The 18,610-nt window shown below is 42.3% G+C and overlaps 1 protein-coding gene across 7 annotated transcripts in view; it reads right to left on the bottom strand.

The window, feature by feature from the left end:
- Window positions 1-18,610, bottom strand: part of MED27 (mediator complex subunit 27) — a 228,534-nt gene that overhangs the window by 67,973 nt on the left and 141,951 nt on the right. For all 7 annotated transcript variants that reach the window (XR_013404626.1, XR_013404625.1, XR_013404624.1 and 4 more), the window contains 1 exon segment: window positions 18,456-18,549. Coding sequence is in view for 3 of the 7 variants with exons in the window: in XM_077965458.1 (XP_077821584.1) it covers window positions 18,456-18,549 (94 nt within the window). In the remaining 4 variants the exon portion in view is untranslated.

Here is an 18,610-nt window from a genome sequence, read left to right as displayed (position 1 = left end):
TAAAGAGCTGCGCACGGTGCCCGGCACAGGGAGTGCTCACACGAACAAAGACACTGGCTGAGGAGACCTCTGGTGTCGGGCCACTATGTACCCCATGAATTTTACACTTGAAAGGAAACTTTATACTACAAAGTTTTTCCTTTGTAAATTTTAATTCTAAGAATAATGCATAATTCTTCTTCTTCTTTGTTTTTTTTTTTTTTTTTTTTTTGAGATAGGGTCTCGCTGTGTCACCCATGCTGGAGTGCAGTGGCGTGATCATGGCTCACTGCGACCTCAAACCTCCGGGGCTCAGGTGATCCTCCCATCTTAGCCTCCCGAGTAGCTGGGACTACAGGCATGCATCACCATGCCCAACTAATTTTTTAAATTTTTTGTAGAGATGGGGTTTTCCCATGCTGCCCAGCCTGGTCTTGAACTCTTGCACTCAAGCAATCCACCTGCCTCAGCCTCCCAAAGTGCTGGGATTACAGATGTGAGCCATCACACCTGGCCTTAATGCGTGTTTCTAGTAAAAGTGATCAAACAATACTTAGGTGTCTTAAGCAGAAAGTAAAGAAACTAACGCTCTTACCCCACCCACCATGAGATAAACACTCCTCTCTAACAGTGCAGTGTACAGATATCCCTTCTAGCCTGTTTACAAGCGCACTTATCAATAGGTATATGTCTGTTTCCCTCAAAACCAGGATTGCACAGTCTGTATTTCAGGCTCATTTAATAATATATCATTCCCTAATCGCTCATCTCAGTATTTGAAAGAAGACATTTAATTTTCATTTCTTTACACACACATGCATGAATCTGAATCAACACTTACTCAACCAATAATTACTGAACACCTACTATGTGCCAGGCACCGTTCTAGCGGGTTGGGACGTATCATTGAACGAAAGAGACAAAGATCTCTCCTGTGTGGAACTTAGGGTCTTCCCAGAGGAAACACAAAAGCAATAAGCATAACAATAAGGAAATCATATCCTACATTAGAAAGTGGTAAGAATAACAAAAGAAAATAAAGGCTGCTAAGGAGATAAGGAGTTGGGGTGTAGTCAGTTGTACATGGTGGTAGAAGGGACAGGATAGCGGAGCCTTGAAGACTAGGAGGAATGGGGGCTTGGGGAAACCTTTGGCCAAAGGCTTTATGGCAGCACTGGGCCTAGTGGTGGGGGAAAGTGGGGTAGAGTCAGGGGCAGATGATGGGCTGTCACAGGGGACACAGGCTTTCACTGGAGGGAAATGGGGAGCCACTGCAGGTTCTGAAGAGAGAAGATACATGCCTGACTTTCCCTTTAAAAGGCTCTGGCCTCACGTGGAGAACTGACGAGAGGCAGGATGGGAGTGGGGAGGCCGGGTAGGAGGCAGCTATAATAATCCAGGTGAGAGGGACCAGAGGCTTGGAGAGGGGTGGTGGCATTGTGGGGAGCAGAAGCAACAGATTCTGGGCCAAACACATATCGTTTCATCCAATGTGGATATCTAAATATGCATGCTTAGAAATGTTAATTTCTTATTCTGAAATAACTTTAAACAAGTTCAGAGTCACAGAAAGTTCCAACAACAGTACAAAGAATTCCCGTACACCCTTCATCTAGGTGCCGTTAGCACTACCCTGCACCTGCCGCACACTCACATCTGCACTCTCTCTGCACACACACCCGGTCCATCGTCAAACTGTCGCCCATACATTTTAGCACCCATTGATGATTCCTGATTCTTGTCTGAAACAATTACTATGGTGGCTACCCAATTTTCTAATTTCTTTTACATTTCTTAGTTCACATTCTACTGTAAGAAAGAGCGTTCCCAGAGCTATTGCTAAAGAAATGAGCAATATACCATGAGCTATTGTTATACCGATAGCTCTCAACTTTTTACTCATGTATTTACTTAAACCAGTATGGACTCGAAGATTATTACTGTATTCAATGGATTGTAATCCATGGGGTGTTCAATTGTCCTGGGTTTGGTAAGTAGGAGGCTCCTTCCAACTGGCTTCTATGTCTTTTTTTTTTTTTTTTTTGAGACACAGTCTCACTCTGCCACCCAGGTTGGAGTGCAGTGGCACGATCTTGCCTCACTGCCACCTTCACCTCCTGGGTTCAAGCGATTCTCCTGCCTTAGCCTCCTGAGTAGCTGGGATCACAGGCAGGCACTGCCACAGGCAGCTAATTTTTGTATTTTCAGTAGAGATGGGGTTTTGCCATGTTGGCCAGGCTGGTCTCGAACTCCTGACCTCAAGTGATCCGCCATTCTCGGCCTCCCAAAGTGCTGGGATGACAGGTGTGAGCCACCATGCCTGGCCTGTGTCCTTTGATGTGTCCCTATCATTCTTTGGGCACTTCCTTACTTTCCGGTACAGCAAGATGCTCCAGGCTCATCTTTTCCTGCTCCCGTTCTGGGATCAGCCACTTCTCCAAGGAGCTCCTATTGGTGAGAATGATACTTGGAAACTAACATGTGGATGACAGTTGTGCTCACTGTTCCTGGGGTCTCACTGCTTCTAGACCTTCTCAGCAGACAGAACCGGGAAACATGCACTCATGTGTACAGACACATCTATATCTATTTCTACATCCATACAATAAAAACAATCCGTTGATACTGATACTTCCAGTTGCAGTCCAACACACTGAGGGTTGACTTTTGGCATTCTGCTTTCCATCTTTATAATTTCCCTCTTCAAAGGGAAGAAACCTGACTCCCATTATCCACAATTTATTTCCGTATTTGCTCAAACCTAGAACACACATAGTTTCAGAATCACTAATCCAAACCACTGTGAAAAACCAGCCAACCAACTGAAGTTTAATATTAGTTCACAGTTATTATCATCCCCAGCTTAAGGGTTTAGGGTCACAATGTCAAGTTCAAAGGTTACTAGTGTTAGTTCTCTATGCCTCTCCTATCCCCTAAGGTGTGGTCACATTATTCAATTGAAATATATTTCAATTTATTTGTTTTGCATTCTTCTTTTTTAAAATCTTGTCCAGTTTATTTATTTTTTCAAGTATGTGAAACATTCACATGTTCTAACAGTCAGAACTACGTAAGAAGGTATACCGGTATACTCAGAGTCAGGCCTCCCCAGCACACACCTCCCTTCCTCTATTCCCCGCTCCTCACCCGGGACATGCCTTTCCCATCTACCCACCCATAACCAATTTCTCTGCTTCAGGTTTATCTTTCCCCACTACAAATGAGCAGATAATGGGTATTTTATATCTCCCTTTTTCCAGAAAAATTAAGCGTATTAAGGATACTCTTGCATTTTGCTTTTTTTCTATTAACAATATATCTTGGCAATCACTGCATGTGAGTCACAGAGGTCTTTCTCATTCTTTTTGGAAGATGGAGAAAAAAGTGATGTGGCTCCACTGTGCGACTTATCATAATGTATTCACTCACGCTCCTCTGCACAGGCATTTCGGCTATTTCCAATATTCTACAATTACAAACACGCTTCAGTTAATAATGGTGTATATGCATTTTCATATAGTTGGAAGTGTGATGTACATAGTTTTCTTAGACACTGCCAAAGTCCCTTCAAACAGTTGGATGAATTTGCATTCTCATTAGCAAGGTATGAGAGGGCGTTTCCCCACAGCCTTACCAACAGAACCTGTTGTTACGTTTTTTAATGTTTGCCAATCTGGTAGGTGAGAAATGGTACCTCAGGGCAATTTTAATTTGCATTTTCCTAATTATGGGTAAGGCTGAACATCTTTTCATCTCTTTAAGTATCATATATATTTAAAATTTGGTGAACTGTCTATTTTCCTCATTTTCTACCCCATTTTTGGTCTTTTACCCTATATTTTTATGATTTAAAAAATAATTTTAGGGATATTAGTCCTGTCTGTAATGTATCTTGCAAATATTTTCTCCCAGCTTGGCTGTCTTTTGATTTTCTAATGATGTTTTTGACCATCTGAAGGTTTTTTTTTTTTTGCTTTTCATGACAGAGGCCCTACTGACTTGAGATGTCACCTGCATCATACTAAATTTCCACATGCACTTGGGTCTATGTCTAGGCTATTTTATTCTACTGGCTTGTTTGTCTACTTATAAGCCAGTACTGCACTGTTCTAATGATAGAGGTTTTAGGGTATGTTTTAATGCTTGATGGGGTTAGCTCCTTTGGTAGCTTTTCTTTTTGGTGTTTTCCTATCCTTTAATGCATACTTATTTTTTCACACCAACATCACCTTTAAAAAGCTTTCAATAAGTGTGTTAAATTAATTCATATTCATTGATATGATATATGTGTGGTCTCAACTTGGTCATATCATTTTATAGTTATGTGTGTAATATTTTCAGCGTTTCTTTCTCTAGGTGATACTTTCTTTGCTTGTTTATTTATTTAGGTCTACATTTTTGTTCTCACGCTTACCCAACAGATAACAGGAACATCACTTTCCCCAGGTTGTGACAATTAAAAATATCTCTAGGCCTTGCCAAATGTCTGCTGGGAGGCAAAAATCACTCCCAGTTAAGAACCACTGCTCTAAACCAAGCAATTCCACTCCTAAGAGTAGATCCAAGAAAAATTGTAGCCCATGGGTACCACGGAACATGAACAAGAATGTTCTGAGCAGGACCGTTTGATTATTCGATTCTGATTTTTCTGTGGGTACATGAGAGGTGTACATATTTATGGAATACATGAGACGTTTTGACGCAGGCACGCAATGCGTAATAATCGTATCATGGAGAACGGGGAGGGGGGCAGGTGTCTTTCTCCTCCAGCATTTATACTTTGTGTTACAAACAATCCAATTACACTCTTCATTATTTTAAAATGTAAGAGCAGGACTGTTTATAATAGAAAAACAGAAACCCAGAAATAAATCGAATGACCATCAATTGAAAAATGGATAAATAAATTAGAATAAATTCAGATAATGGAATATTTCCTATCAGTGAAAATGAATAAGCTATAGCTAAACCAACAAATTGAATGAAATTTAGTAAAAAACACAGAATGCTGAGTGAAAAATTAAGTCCCTGAAGACAACATATAATCCCTCTAAAATAAATTAAGTTAAAAACCAGGGAAAATTAAAGAATAAATTTACGAATACAAATATATATGGTGAAGCACCCCCTCCAAAACAGGAGAGAGAATGATAAATATGCAGGGGGATAGCAGCTCCTGCGGGGCGGGGGAGTGGTGGGGGATGCGGGGTAGTCCCAGGCAGCACAGGCTGCCAATCATGCTCCAGCTCCTGGTCCAGTGCTATGTTCAAAGGCGTTCACTGCATTATAAATAAATCAATATGAAAGGGCCATGCCTGCGTCAGTGATGACAGCGTGTCATGAGTCAAGGGTCACGATGAATCCAAATTTGTACATCTGAATTTAAAATGACAGAGACACCTCACTAAGCAGGAAGCCCTCCTCCCAGCCTGTGAGGCCCAGTCTGGTGTCTCCTGCTTAGGTGGTGTCAACTTCTGCTTTTCTTCCCCTCACTCCCGCGCTCTGGCCGTGCTGGCCTCCTGGGGTCTCCCCAGGCAAGCCCACTGCCCTCCAGGGAGGGTCTATTCTACCTGTGTGGCCTCTCCTGGACCCTGCCCCCCAAATGGCTCACCTGCAACCTCGCTTCATGCAGGTCTTGATTCACAGAGGGCTGCCCTGCCCCCCAACACCTTCTGCCATGCTGTAGTCCCTTACCCCGCTTCTGTTCCTCTTAGCCTTATCACCATCCAACATCACTTTATGCAAGTTGCTGGTCTCTTGTCCATTTTCTACACTACAGGCAGGCTCCGTGAGGGCAAAAACTTCTTGTAGTCCATGCCGAACAGTGCCTAGAACTATGCCTTTATCTCCAGGGGCTCAGTGAGTATTTACTGAATAAATATGAACACCTTAGTAGCATATCTCATAAGCCAGTTTGACACTAGAGCTGGGACTTAACAAAAAGGCCAGCCTTCATCAGAACTCCAAGGGCACAAAGGAGTTCTCAAAATGTACTCCACAGATTACCTGAGACTCAGCTGAGATGCCCAAGAAACACAGCAGTGAGAAAAGGTAGAGCTCCAGGACTCCACCGTCCTTCCCTTCGCTCCCTGCACTCTGGCCGTCCTGGCCTCCTGGGTTCCCCAGAGCTGCTGAATTGGAATTTCTGTACTGCCTGTCAAGAATGTGCACTTCCCACAAACTACGCTGGTGACTCTTAGTCCTTTTCAAGCCTGAGCACTATTGAACTCAGTGGAGAAATCAAGGCCCCAAATAATTAAGCAGTCTAGCTACTTAACAGTCTTTCCCATCTCAAATAACTCAGGGTGGAGTAAAATGAGATAATGTTAGTCTAAATGGTTGAAAATGGGATGTGTCATTCACAAGCAGTGTATGAATATGTTAAGGAAAGTGAAGGTCAGTTAAAATGTGGATTTAGAAAGACTGCTAAATGAGTTTTATCTTTTGCAAATCAAATAACATCTAAATAAAAATGATAAAATATCGAGATATATCTTCAATATCATGGTTGAAGCGTTTTTCTTTTCTTACATTTTTCTACCTAATAGATTAGTCAAAAATTGTAAATTAATATTTTAAATGCCGAGAGAAGCCAGCAGCTTGTTCCAGTCTCTGATTCAGTTAAGCTCTTAAAATATTTTGACTGTTCGAAGAAAATTAATAATGGGATGTTAGGTGGTAGATTAACTGACACTAAATATCAACATAGCTAGATTTATTTTTGGATAACTGTGCTCATCTCTTCAAAGAACGGAAGCAAGATTTATTATATCATGAGTTATTAATTTACACAATACCAAAACAGCCCCGGAACAGAGCAGAGAGCACCACAATGTATTTAAAGATTATGCAAGAGGCTGCAAGTTTAGATCTGACATTAGCTAGGGTGTGGATTGTATAGGCTACAGTCGATTACCTAAGGCGTACAAGGACACCAGAAGTTAAGCCAGTAACCGTCTTGGCAATTTCAGAATCAAATCAGTCACAAGTGTCATTCCTTCTCCCCTGAGTAGCCAAAGAGCAGATCCCCATTTCTGCCAGTATGGACAAACGGATACATATGAAAGTCAAAGATGCTTTTATTTCTGCCATTCATGTATTCATTCAGCAAATGCTGAGTGCCCATTTGTCCTTCCTCCCCTCCTCTCACCCCAACTCCTCTCCTAAGAGTGCACTCCCTGTGGGTTCACAATTGTGAAGAGGCCTCCAGCATGTGCCCTGTATCAAACACAGTCCTAGGCTAGGAGGTGACTGCTCCTAAGGTTCTGACTGGCCTCGAAGCCCTGGTGCTTCCAGGCCAACAACAAAAAAGCTGGTTTGGCTTTCGATAAGCCAAGCTGAAATACATAGAGGGCTCAAAAAGTGCCAGTTTGGTAGTTTCCCTCTCCCTCTTCCCTTTTTATACTCTGAAGAAACTGTCGATGATGGACTGAGACTCCCAATTACAGACCGGACCTGCCAGGAGGGACAAAGGTCAGGGTTGCTCCAGGCATGTCAGGAGCTTCTTGGCAGGGACTGCTTGATGAAGGGGGAAGCCAAAATGGGATCACCAAAACCTGCCTTTTGTCCGCAAATTGCCTGAAGTCCAATGACTTTATGCTGTTTTCCCATGCATATGCACAAATAACCCCCAAGCCCTCTACACTCATATACCAAAAGCAGATGAGATTTAGAACAACAATCAAATCAGTGGAATGTGTTATTGCAGAACCAAGGCCATTTAGCAGGAGCCGCTCTGGACACCCATGTGGGCACTGCAACATCAGGTTTCACAACTCAGGTGGCTCTTAGGAAAACGCCGTCTTTCCCTACTGATCACAACCCCTCCCTGCTCCTCCAGAAAGGAGTCTGCACTGGCTCTGTGGCTTGGGCTAAGGCTTAAAAATGTATCCTGAGGTGGGTGGAGCAAGATGGCTGGACAGAAGCCTCCCCTGACCATCCCCCCTGCAGGAATACCAATTTTTAACAACTACACACAAAAAAGCAACATAATAAGAACCAAAAATCAGGTGAGCAATCACAGTGCCTGGTTTTCACTTCATTTCGCTGAAAGAGGCATGGAAGAGGGGAGGAAAGACAGTCTTCAGTGACGCCACCCCTCCTCCTCCTCCAGCAGCTGCCAAATGGCCCAGAGAGGATCTGCCCACTTGGGTGAGGGAGGGCACAGCAACTGGGGGACTTGCCATTGAACTCAGTGCTGCCCCGTCACAGCAGAGAGTAAAGCCGTGCTGGGCTCAGCTGCTGCCGTGTCCACGGAGGGAGCATTTGGACCAGTTCTGGCCAGAGGGAAATCACCCCTGCCAATGTGGGAACTTGAGTTTCTCAGCAAGCCTCGCCAGCGGTGCTAAAGTGTTCTGGGGTTCTAGGTAAACTTGAAAGGCAGTCTAGATCACAAGGACTGCAATTCCTAAGCACGTTCTAGTGCTGGGCTGGGCTCAGAGCCAGTGGACTAGGGGGGCACGTGACCTAGGGAGACAGCAGCCCGGGTGGCTAAGGGAGTGCTTGCGCCACCCTTCCCCCAATTCTAGACACCACAGTTTACAGCAATGAAGGTGACCCTTCCTTCTTCTTGAGGATGGGAGAGCAAAGAGTAAAGAGGACTTTGTCTTGCATCTTGGATACCAGCTCAGCCACAACAGGATAGGGCACCAGGCAGTTGTGAGGCCCCCATTCTAGGCCCTAGCTCCCAAATGAAATTTCTCAACACCTTGGGCCAGAAGGGAACTTGCTGCCTTGAAGGGAAGGACCTAGTCCTGGCAGGATCCATCACCTGCTGACTAAAGAGCCCTTGGGCCCTGAATAACCAACAGTGACACCCAGGTAGTATGCCATGGGCCTTGGTGAGACTCTGAGATGTGCTGACGTCGAGAGAGATCCAGCACATTCCCAGCCATGGTGGCTCTGGGGAGAGGCTCCTTCTGCTGGAGAAAAGCAGAGGGAAAAGTAAAGGGGACTTTGCCTTGCCCCTTAGGTACCAGCTTGGCTACAGGAGGGTAGAGCACCAAATGGGCTCTTGGGGTCCCTGAGTCCAGGCCTAGGCTGTTAGATGGCATTTCTGGACCTGCTCTGGCAGAGGGGAGTCCACTGCCCTGAAGGGTGAGTCTCAGGCACGGCAGCATTTGCCACGCCTTTATGGTGAGTGTAAATTAGTACAACCACTATGGACTCTCCACTGACTGAAGAGCCCCTGGGCTTTCAGTGAATGTCGGCAGTGGCCTGGCAGAACGCCCCATGGACCAGTGGTGGTGGTGGTCACTGGGAGAGGCTCTCCTGCCTGTGGAAAGGGGAGGGAAGAGTGGGAAGGACTTTTCTTGTGGTTTGAGGGCCAGCTAGCTGCAGTAGAAGAGAGTACCAGCTAGATTTCTAAGGTTTTTGACTCCCATCCCTGGCTCGCAGACAGCATCTTTGAACCCACCTGGGACCTAGGGGAACTTGCCACCCTGAAGGGAACGACACAAACCTGGCTGGCTTCCCCATCTGTTGACTGTAGAGTCCTAGCACCTTAAGTGAACATAGGCGTAGTGGTTACAGCGAGCCTTAGGCAAGACCCAGTGCTGCGCTGGCCTCAAGGCAGACCCAGCACAGTCTCAGTAGCGGTGGCCACAGCGGTGTTTGCATCACCTCATCTCCAGCTCCAGGTGGCTTAGCACAGAGAGAGAAAGGCTTCCTTTGTTTGGGAGAAAGTAAGGGAAGAGAACCGAGTCGCTGCCTGGTAATCCAGATCTAAAAAATAGCCTTAAAGGGCAAATCTAAGTGTCTTAAAGAGGAGGTAGAGAAAAAAGACAGGGGTAGAAGGTTTATTCCAAGGGGTAATATCAGATCACTGTCCAAAACTAGAGAAAGATAACAACATTCAAGTACAAGAAGATTATAGAACACCAAGCAGTTTTAACCTGAAATAGACTACCTCAAGGCATTTAATAATCAAACTCTCAAAGGTCAGGGATAAAGACAGGATCCTAAAAGGAGCAAAGCAACAGAAAAGAAGTAACATAAGAGTGGAGCTCCAATCTGTCTGGCAGCAGACCTCTCAGTGGAAACCTTACAGGCCAGGAGAGAGTGGCATGGCATATTTAAAGTGCTGATGGAAAAAAACTTTTACCCTAGAATAGTATATCCTGTGAAAATATCCTTCAAGCATGAAGGAGAAATAAAGACTTTTTCAGATAAATCCTGTCTCTACCAAAAATACAAAAACTTAGCTGGGTGTGGTGGTGCGGATCTGTGGTCCCAGCTCCTTGGGAGGCTGAGGAGGGAGGATTACTTGAGCTCACGGGGTGAAGGCTGCAGTGAGCCAAGATTGTGCCACTGCACTCCAGTCTGGGTGACAGAGTGAGACCTTATCTCTGAAATAAATAAATAAAATAAAATATAAATGAATGAATAAATAAAACAACAGTTTATAAGACAGTATTTGCAAACTTCATGGTAGCCTTAAATTAGAAAATATACAATAGATACACAAAAAATAAACAGCAAGAAATTAAATCATAGCACCCGAGAAAATCACCTTCACTAAAAGGAACAAAAGAAGGAAGGGAAAAAGGAAGGAAGACCTCAAAACAACCAGAAAACAACAAAATGGAAGAAGTAAATCCTTACTTATCAACAATAACATCGAATATAAGTAAACTAAACTCTCCAATCAAAAGACAGAGAGTAGCTGAATAGACAAAAAAGCAAGACCCATTGATCTGTTGTCTACAAAAACAGCCTTCACCTATAAAGATATACATAGACTGAAAATAAAAGGATGGAAAAAGATATTCCATGCCAATGGAAACCAAAAGAGAGCAGGCGTGGCTACACTTATATCAGACAACATAGATTTCAGGACAAAAACTGTAAAAAGAGACAAGGTCATCATACAATGCTAAAGGGGTCAATTCAGCATGAGGATATCACAATTGTAAATATATATGCAACCAACAATGGAACACACCCAGATACACAAAGGAAATATCATTAGCGCTAAAGAGACAGGCCACAATACAATAATTTAACACCTCACTTTCAGGATTGGACAGATCTTCCAGACAGAAAACCAACAAAGAAACATCAGACCTAACCTGAACTACAGAACAGATGGACATAATAGATATTTACAGAACATTTCATCCAATGACTGCAGAACACATTCTTCTCCTCAGCACACAGATCACTCTCAAGGATAAGACTACATGGACCACTCTCAAGGACAGACCGTAGGTTAGGTCACAAAACAAGTCTGAAAACCTTAAAAAAAACAAAAACAAAAAACTGAAAGAATATCAAGGATCTTCTCTGACCACACTGGAATAAAATTAGAAATCAATAACGTGGGGAATTTTGGAAACTATACAAACACATGGAAATTCAACAATATGCTCCTGAATGACCAGTGGGTCAATTAAGAGATTAAGAAGGAAACTGAAAAGTTTCTTGAAATAAATGATAATGGAAACACAAAATAAAATTGGCAAACCTTTAGCCAGACTGACTAGGAAAAAAAAAAAAGAGAGAGAGAGAGAAGATACAAATAAAGTAAGAGATGAAAAAGGAGACATTACAACTGATACCACGGAAATTAAAAGGATCATTAGTAGCTACTATGAGCGACTACATGCCAATAAATTGGAAAACCTTGAGGAAATGGATAAATTCATAGACACATACAACCTACCGAGATTGAATCATAAGGAAATCTAAAACCTGAACAGACCAATACCAAGTAATGACATTGACGCAGTAATAAAAAAGTCTCCCAGTAAAGAACAGCCCACGATCCAATGACTTCACTGCTGAATTCTACCAAACATTTAAAGAAGAATTAATACCAATCCTACTCAAAGTATTCCAAAAAACAGAAGAGGAAGGAATACTTCCAAACTCAGTTTATGAGGCCAGTATTACCCTGATACCAAAACCAGACAAAGACACAACAAAAAAAATAAAACTATAGGCCAATATTTCTGATGATTATTGATGCAAAAATCCTCAACCAAATACTATCAAACTGAATTCAACAACACATTAAAAAGATCATTCATCATGACGAAGTGGGATTTATTCCAGGGATGTAAAGATGGTTCAACATACGCAAATCAGTTAATGTGAAACATCACATCAACAGAATGAAGGACAAAAACCATGTGATCATTTCAACTGATATTGAAAAACATTTGATAAAAACCAACATCACTTTATTATAAAAACCTTCAAAAATCTGGGTATGGAAGGAACATACTTCAACATAATAAAAGCCATATATGACAGACTTACAGTTAGTATCATACTGAATGGGGAAAAACTGAAAGCCTTTCCTCTACGATTTAGAACTTGACAAGGATGCCCACTTGCATCACTGTTATTTAACATAAGTCCTAGCTAGAGCAATCAGACAAGAGAAAAAAATAGAGGGCATCCAAATTGGAAAGGAAAAGGGTCAAATTATCCTTGTTAGCAGATGATACGATCTTATATTTGGAAAAACCTAGACTCTGCCAAAAAACCATTAGAACTGAGAAACAAATTCAGTAAAGTTGAAGGATACAAAATATACAGAAATCAGTAGCATTTCTATAAGCTAAGAGTGAACAGTCTGAAAAAGAAATAAAAAAGTAATCTGATTTAACAATAGCTACACATAAAATTAAATACCTAGGAATCAACCAAAGAAGAAAAATATCTCTACAATGAAAACTATAAAACACTGATAAAAGACATTGGAGAAGACACAAAAAGATGGAAAGGTATCCCATGTTCATAGGTTGGAAGAAACAATATTGTTAAAATGTGCATACTACCCAAAGCAATACACATTCAATATAAGCCTTATCTAAATACCAATGATATTTTTCACAGAAATAGAAAAAAAAAACCCTAAAATTTATATATGGAACCACAAAAGATCCAGAATAGCAAAAGCTACCCTGAGCAGAACAAAACTGGAGGAATCACATTACCTGACTTCAAATTATATTACAGAGCTATAATAACCAAACAGCATGGTACTGGCATAAAAAGACACATAGATCAATGGAAGACACTAGAGAGCCTAGAAACAAATCCATACACCTACAGTGAACTCATTTTTGACAAAGGTGCCAAGAACATACATTGGGGAAAAGATGTCCCTTTAATAAATGTTGCTGGGAAAACTTAATTTCCATATGCAGAAGAATGAAACTAGACCCCTATCTCTCACCATACATAAAAATCAAATACAAATGGATTAAAGACTTAAATCTAAGACCTCAAACTATGAACCTATTACAAGAAAATGTTGGGGAAACTCTCCAGGACATTGGTCTGAGCAAAAATGTCTTGAGTAATATCCCATAAACATAGGCAACCAAAGCAAAAATGGATAAATGGGATCACATCAAGTTAAAAAGCTTCTGTACAGCAAAGGAAACAATCAACAAAGTGAAGAGACAGTCCGTAGACTGGATCTGCAATATTACGGAATTTGCAAACTACCCATCTGACAAAGGATTAATAGCCAGGATATATAAGGAGCTTGAACTCTACAGGAAAAAAAATCTAATGATCCGATTAAAAAATAGGCAAAAGATCTGAATAGATATTTCTCAAAAGAAGACATACAAAACGGCAAAAACCCAGTTACAATAGCTTTTATCCAAAGACAGGCAATAACAAATGCTGGCGAGGATGTGGAGAGAAGAGAACCCTTGTATACTGTTGGTGGGAATGTAAATTAGTACAACCACTATGGAGAACAGTTTTGAGGTTCCTCAGAAAACCTAAAAATAGAGCTACCATACGACCCAGCAATCCCACTGCTGCACATATATCCAAAAGAAAGGAAACCAGTATATCGAAGAGATAGCTGCACCCCCATGTTTGTTGTAGCACTGTTCACAACAGCCAAAATTTGGAAACAACCTAAGTGTCCATCAAGAGATGAGTGGATAAAGAAAATGTGGTACACATACAGAACGGAGTACTATTCAGCCATAAAAAAGTACGAGATCCTGTCATTTGCAACAACACGGGTGGAAATGAAGGTTGTTAAGTTACGTGAAATAAGCCAGGCACAGAAAGATAAACTTTATTATGGTCTCATTTATTTGTGGGAGGTAAAAATTAAAGTAATTGAACTCCTGGAGATAGAAGGATGGTTACCAGCAGCTGAGAGGGATAGTTGGGGTGGGAGTATGGGGGCAGGATAGTGGGGATGTTTAACAGGTACAAAAAGTAGTTAGCAAAAATAAGTAAGCCTTAGTATTTCATAGCACACCAGGGTGACTACAATCAGTAACAATTTAATTGTACATTTAAAAATAACTAAAAGAGTATAATTGGATAACTTAACAAAACAAAGAATAAATGCTTGAGAGGATGGATATCCATTTACCAGGATGTGATGATTACGCATCACAGGCCTGTATCAAAGTGTCTCATGTACCCCATAAATATATACACCTACTGTGTACCCACAAAAATTAAAATAAAAACTTTCAAAAAAAAGTATCCTGGTATATGCAAGAGAATGCTCATGCCAACATTAGTTGTATAGCAAAATTGTAAACAACCCCAATGTGCCTTGGCAAGAGAAAGGATAAAGTGTGGATAGTCACAGGATGGTCATTAGATGACAATGATCAAACTGCAAGATATGACCACCATCAGGGATACAGCTCAGAAACAATATACATAGTATGACACTATTTTTACACAGCTCAAAACTCAAGGAGGCATTATTTAGCGATACAGGCACATGTGGCGAACTGCATTTTAAAAATGAGAAGGGGGTGCCTCTCAGGGTACAGATGACCACGGGTCAGGAGGCAGGGATTGGGGAGGAGCCATATTGGTTATGTTCTATTTCTCAAATTGAGTGATGAGCTCATGGATTTATCTAAGCTTTATAATTTATGTATACATTACATATATTTTTTAGTATATATCAAATTACATAATTTAAAAATTTTAAGAAAAATCTGGCCAGGTACAGTGGCTCATATCTGTAATCCCTGCACTTTGGGAGGCTGAGGCAGACACATCACTTGAGCTGAGGAGTTCGAGACAAGCCTGCCGTCTCTACAAAAAATGCAAAAATTAGCCAGGCATGGTGGCACACACCTGTGGTCTCAGCTCTTCAGGAGGCTGAGGTGGGGGGATTGCTTGAGCCCAGGCGGTTGAGGCTGCAATGAGCTGTGATCACGCCACTGCACTCCAGCCTGGGTGACAAAGTGAGAATCTGTCTCCAAAAAAAAAAAAAAACAACGAAAAAGGAAAAGAAAAAATCAGCCTGGTGCCTGGTAGTCCAAATCTTACTTGCCACCAGCATGAACTGTCCTCAGAGACAAGAGGATAGCATCCTGGAGGCTTGGGGAGATAGGGATAGGTGTTCTGACCGCACAAGCCCAGGAAACAACTTCCTCCAGTTCCTACTTGTCAAATGAGCACAGCTGGTGCTACCCTACCTCGAGGGCCACAGTGGGGATCAGATGAGACAAGTGCTGCGTAAGCCACAAGCCTCTGTCCACACAGACGTTCACTGTGTCATACAGACGGCTGGTTCCTCTAGGGAATTACTTTCCCTCCACTCCTTGCAGTTCTGTGGGGCTGCCAAGGCCTGACTCCCGCATCCTCGGGGCTCAGAGCAAGGAGCAATGGCAGGCTAGGCCAGCAGGAGTGTTCTTCCCAGACTGTATGCACAGGGATGGAAGGCAGTTCATATGGAATCATTTGGGCCATGGGGCCCCCTAACAAACATTGTCCTGATCTTGTTCCTGACATGCCTGGAGCTACTCTGCTTTTTGTCCTGCCTGGCAGGTCAGCTTCATCACTGAGTCTCATGTACCTGGCACCATCAAACAGCAAAACCCAACCAACTCTTTCCTTATGTGAGTCAATCAGTTGCTGTTGACCGCATTCAAGGAAGCCCAGCCAATTCCAGAGGAAATGCCATTTTATTTTAAAAGCACAGGCGCAGTTCGGACATTTGCCAAGGGAGGTAAAGGAAGGCGTCGGCTGAGACTGCTCAAGTGCACCCTGCTTCAACGGCCTCCTAACTGGTCTTTCCCCATAGCCTTCTGGAATACACTGCATTCCCGGTTAATTCAATTTATTCCAGGTTCATCTCCAGAAAACACTTTCAAGTCTTGCCTACACCTCCTGCCTACAGTCCAGGCCCCAAAACTTTACCAGTGAAGTCCAGGGAACAGGTGACTAGCAGTAGGTAGTGGGGGAGGAGGCATCTGTTGGTCCTGCTCCCCCTCCAGGTAGGAATTCCCGTCACCCACCTCATGATGGATGTGGGAGGAGTGAATAGCCTAGAGATTTGCCGTCTCATAAAATTCCAACTTCTAATAGTAAACGCCAAACGCAGGCATTATGTTAAAAGTACGATTAACCCCGTGGCAATCTGATTCTGAATCAGATCACCTACCACTGTTGCTGTAAGTAAGCACCAGCTTCTGTGAGTTCCTGTGTCGCTGAAGAAAGATAACAAGTAGGCACCTAGATGCACATGTCTGAATTAGCGGGGGTGGATGGGTGTTGGTGGTAGTAAATAAACCGGGGATGTGAAACGTGATTCTTGCCTTGAATTGAGTCCCTAAACTCTCTCATCAGTCTATTAGGACAGAAGCTCCATGGGAAAGCAGGCGAGGTCGACCGTCACTGTGAAATACATGCCTGCCTTCTCAGGTGGAAGCAACTCATCTGTGTAGCCTGTTTGCCTGGAATCTTGTTCCCTCTGCTCATTCCCTTCAATGCCAAATCCCACCCTCGTCATGAAATGGGAGCTCAATGACCCAGAAATAATTTGAACAAACCTATTTCACTGAGGATGCATTCATTCATTTCTATCTTCATTAACTCTTTGGGACCCTGTCAGGTATGCTGAGAGCAGGATTTATGTTTCAACTGCTGGGTCTGGGGTATCTTAAAATCTGGGCAATTTGTACATTTAACTGAGAGAGACTTTTTTTTTTGGAGACAGAGTCTCGCTCTTTTGCCTAGGCTGGAGTAAAGTGGCACGATCTCAGCTCACTGCAACCTCTGGAAGCAGAAGATATTTTGTGTTCTGTAGACAGATACATTTTATGTGAAGAAAACTGTTTCCCTTTTCTATGAAAAAAAAAACATAGCATTATCTCCTTTTCTTTATGTTTTAACTGAAAGAAATTTTTTAAGTAGCATGTTATCCAGGTGGATGTCACTAATTTTTTTTCCCCACAAATGAAGTAACAAACATTTAACAAGCCCAGATCTTTTCCTGTCTTAAGACCAAAACACACATGCACACACAATGTTCCCCTAAGATGAATGGGCTGGAGTAAATAGTAACTCATCCTGGGTGACTGGCTATTTATAAGATTTCACACAAGTAAAATGCTAAAATATAAGGAGTTCGCACTAGGCTCCAAAGCAGCAACAGCAGAATAGATGGAAAAAATACCCAGTCCTGAACCTTACCTCCCTGACACCCATTGAAACCATCATTCTTATTCAATAAACTCTGCTTTTTTTTTTTTTTTTTTTTTTTTTTTTTTGAGACGGAGTCTCGCTCTGTCGCCCAGGCTGGAGTGCAGTGGCCGGATCTCAGCTCACTGCAAGCTCCGCCTCCCAGGTTTACGCCATGCTCCTGCCTCAGCCTCCCGAGTAGCTGGGACTACAGGCGCCCGCCACCTCGCCCGGCTAGTTTTTTCTATTTTTTTTAGTAGAGACGGGGTTTCACGGTGTTCGCCAGGATGGTCTCGATCTCCTGACCTCGTGATCCACCCGTCTCGGCCTCCCAAAGTGCTGGGATAAACTCTGCTTTTTTATAAAATGTGGTGGTTCCTCAAAAATCTGTGTTCAGGGAAGTATTCTTCAAGCACATACAAGTGTTATTATACAGACCACTAGAAAAGCTTCTCATCATTGAGGTCTCTAGACTTCCTAATTAATAATATAATCTGGCATTTCTATCCCACTATATTTCCAAAACACACCTGTCTTTGGTGAATTCATGCAAATACAAACATCCACCAGGAGATTATGAGGTGATGTGTTCAGAGCAAACCATAATCAGAAACGGCAAAACCAGAAGTCATCAGTCACAGCCTCAGAACACTCTCTTCAAATACATAATATTCTGGTTTTGTATTAAGAGAGCGTTTTCTTTAGCAGGATCCAACAGTTGAGCATCACTATTATCTACTATACTTCTTTGGGGAAGACAGAAAACAGATTCACCAAAACATTGGGAGGTTGCATGAAGTGACTTAAGGTAAAACGGTCTTACAGTGTCTTTCCTCTCTGGTTAATTCTTACATGAGATCTGCAATTTTGTTCAAAAGCAAGGGTTCAATGTGCAGAATTATTAACCTACAGAATGCCAGTAAAGGAAATATGTTATTCACCATCAAATCGGAATTTAATCCCCATTCCATAGATCCTACAACACAGGACCAGAGAATTAATTGAGAAGTCCATTTTTTTCCCCCAACATCCCTACAAATCAGTCAAGCTGATCTTACCAGAAGCATTGCTGATGTTCCATTGGGTCTGGATAAGTGGATGGACATTTCAGGAAACATCCTGTCAATGCGGTTGATCACATCATCAACATATCTAAGTGGTAAAAAAATAAACATGTGTGAACTACGACTCCAGTTAAGAACTACAGATTAAT

This window comes from Macaca mulatta, chromosome 15 (assembly GCF_049350105.2).
Source record: "Macaca mulatta isolate MMU2019108-1 chromosome 15, T2T-MMU8v2.0, whole genome shotgun sequence".
Classification (NCBI taxonomy): domain Eukaryota; kingdom Metazoa; phylum Chordata; class Mammalia; order Primates; family Cercopithecidae; genus Macaca; species Macaca mulatta.
The sequence above is the reverse complement of the archived record's forward strand: the minus strand, read 5'-3'. Positions and strand labels throughout refer to the sequence as shown.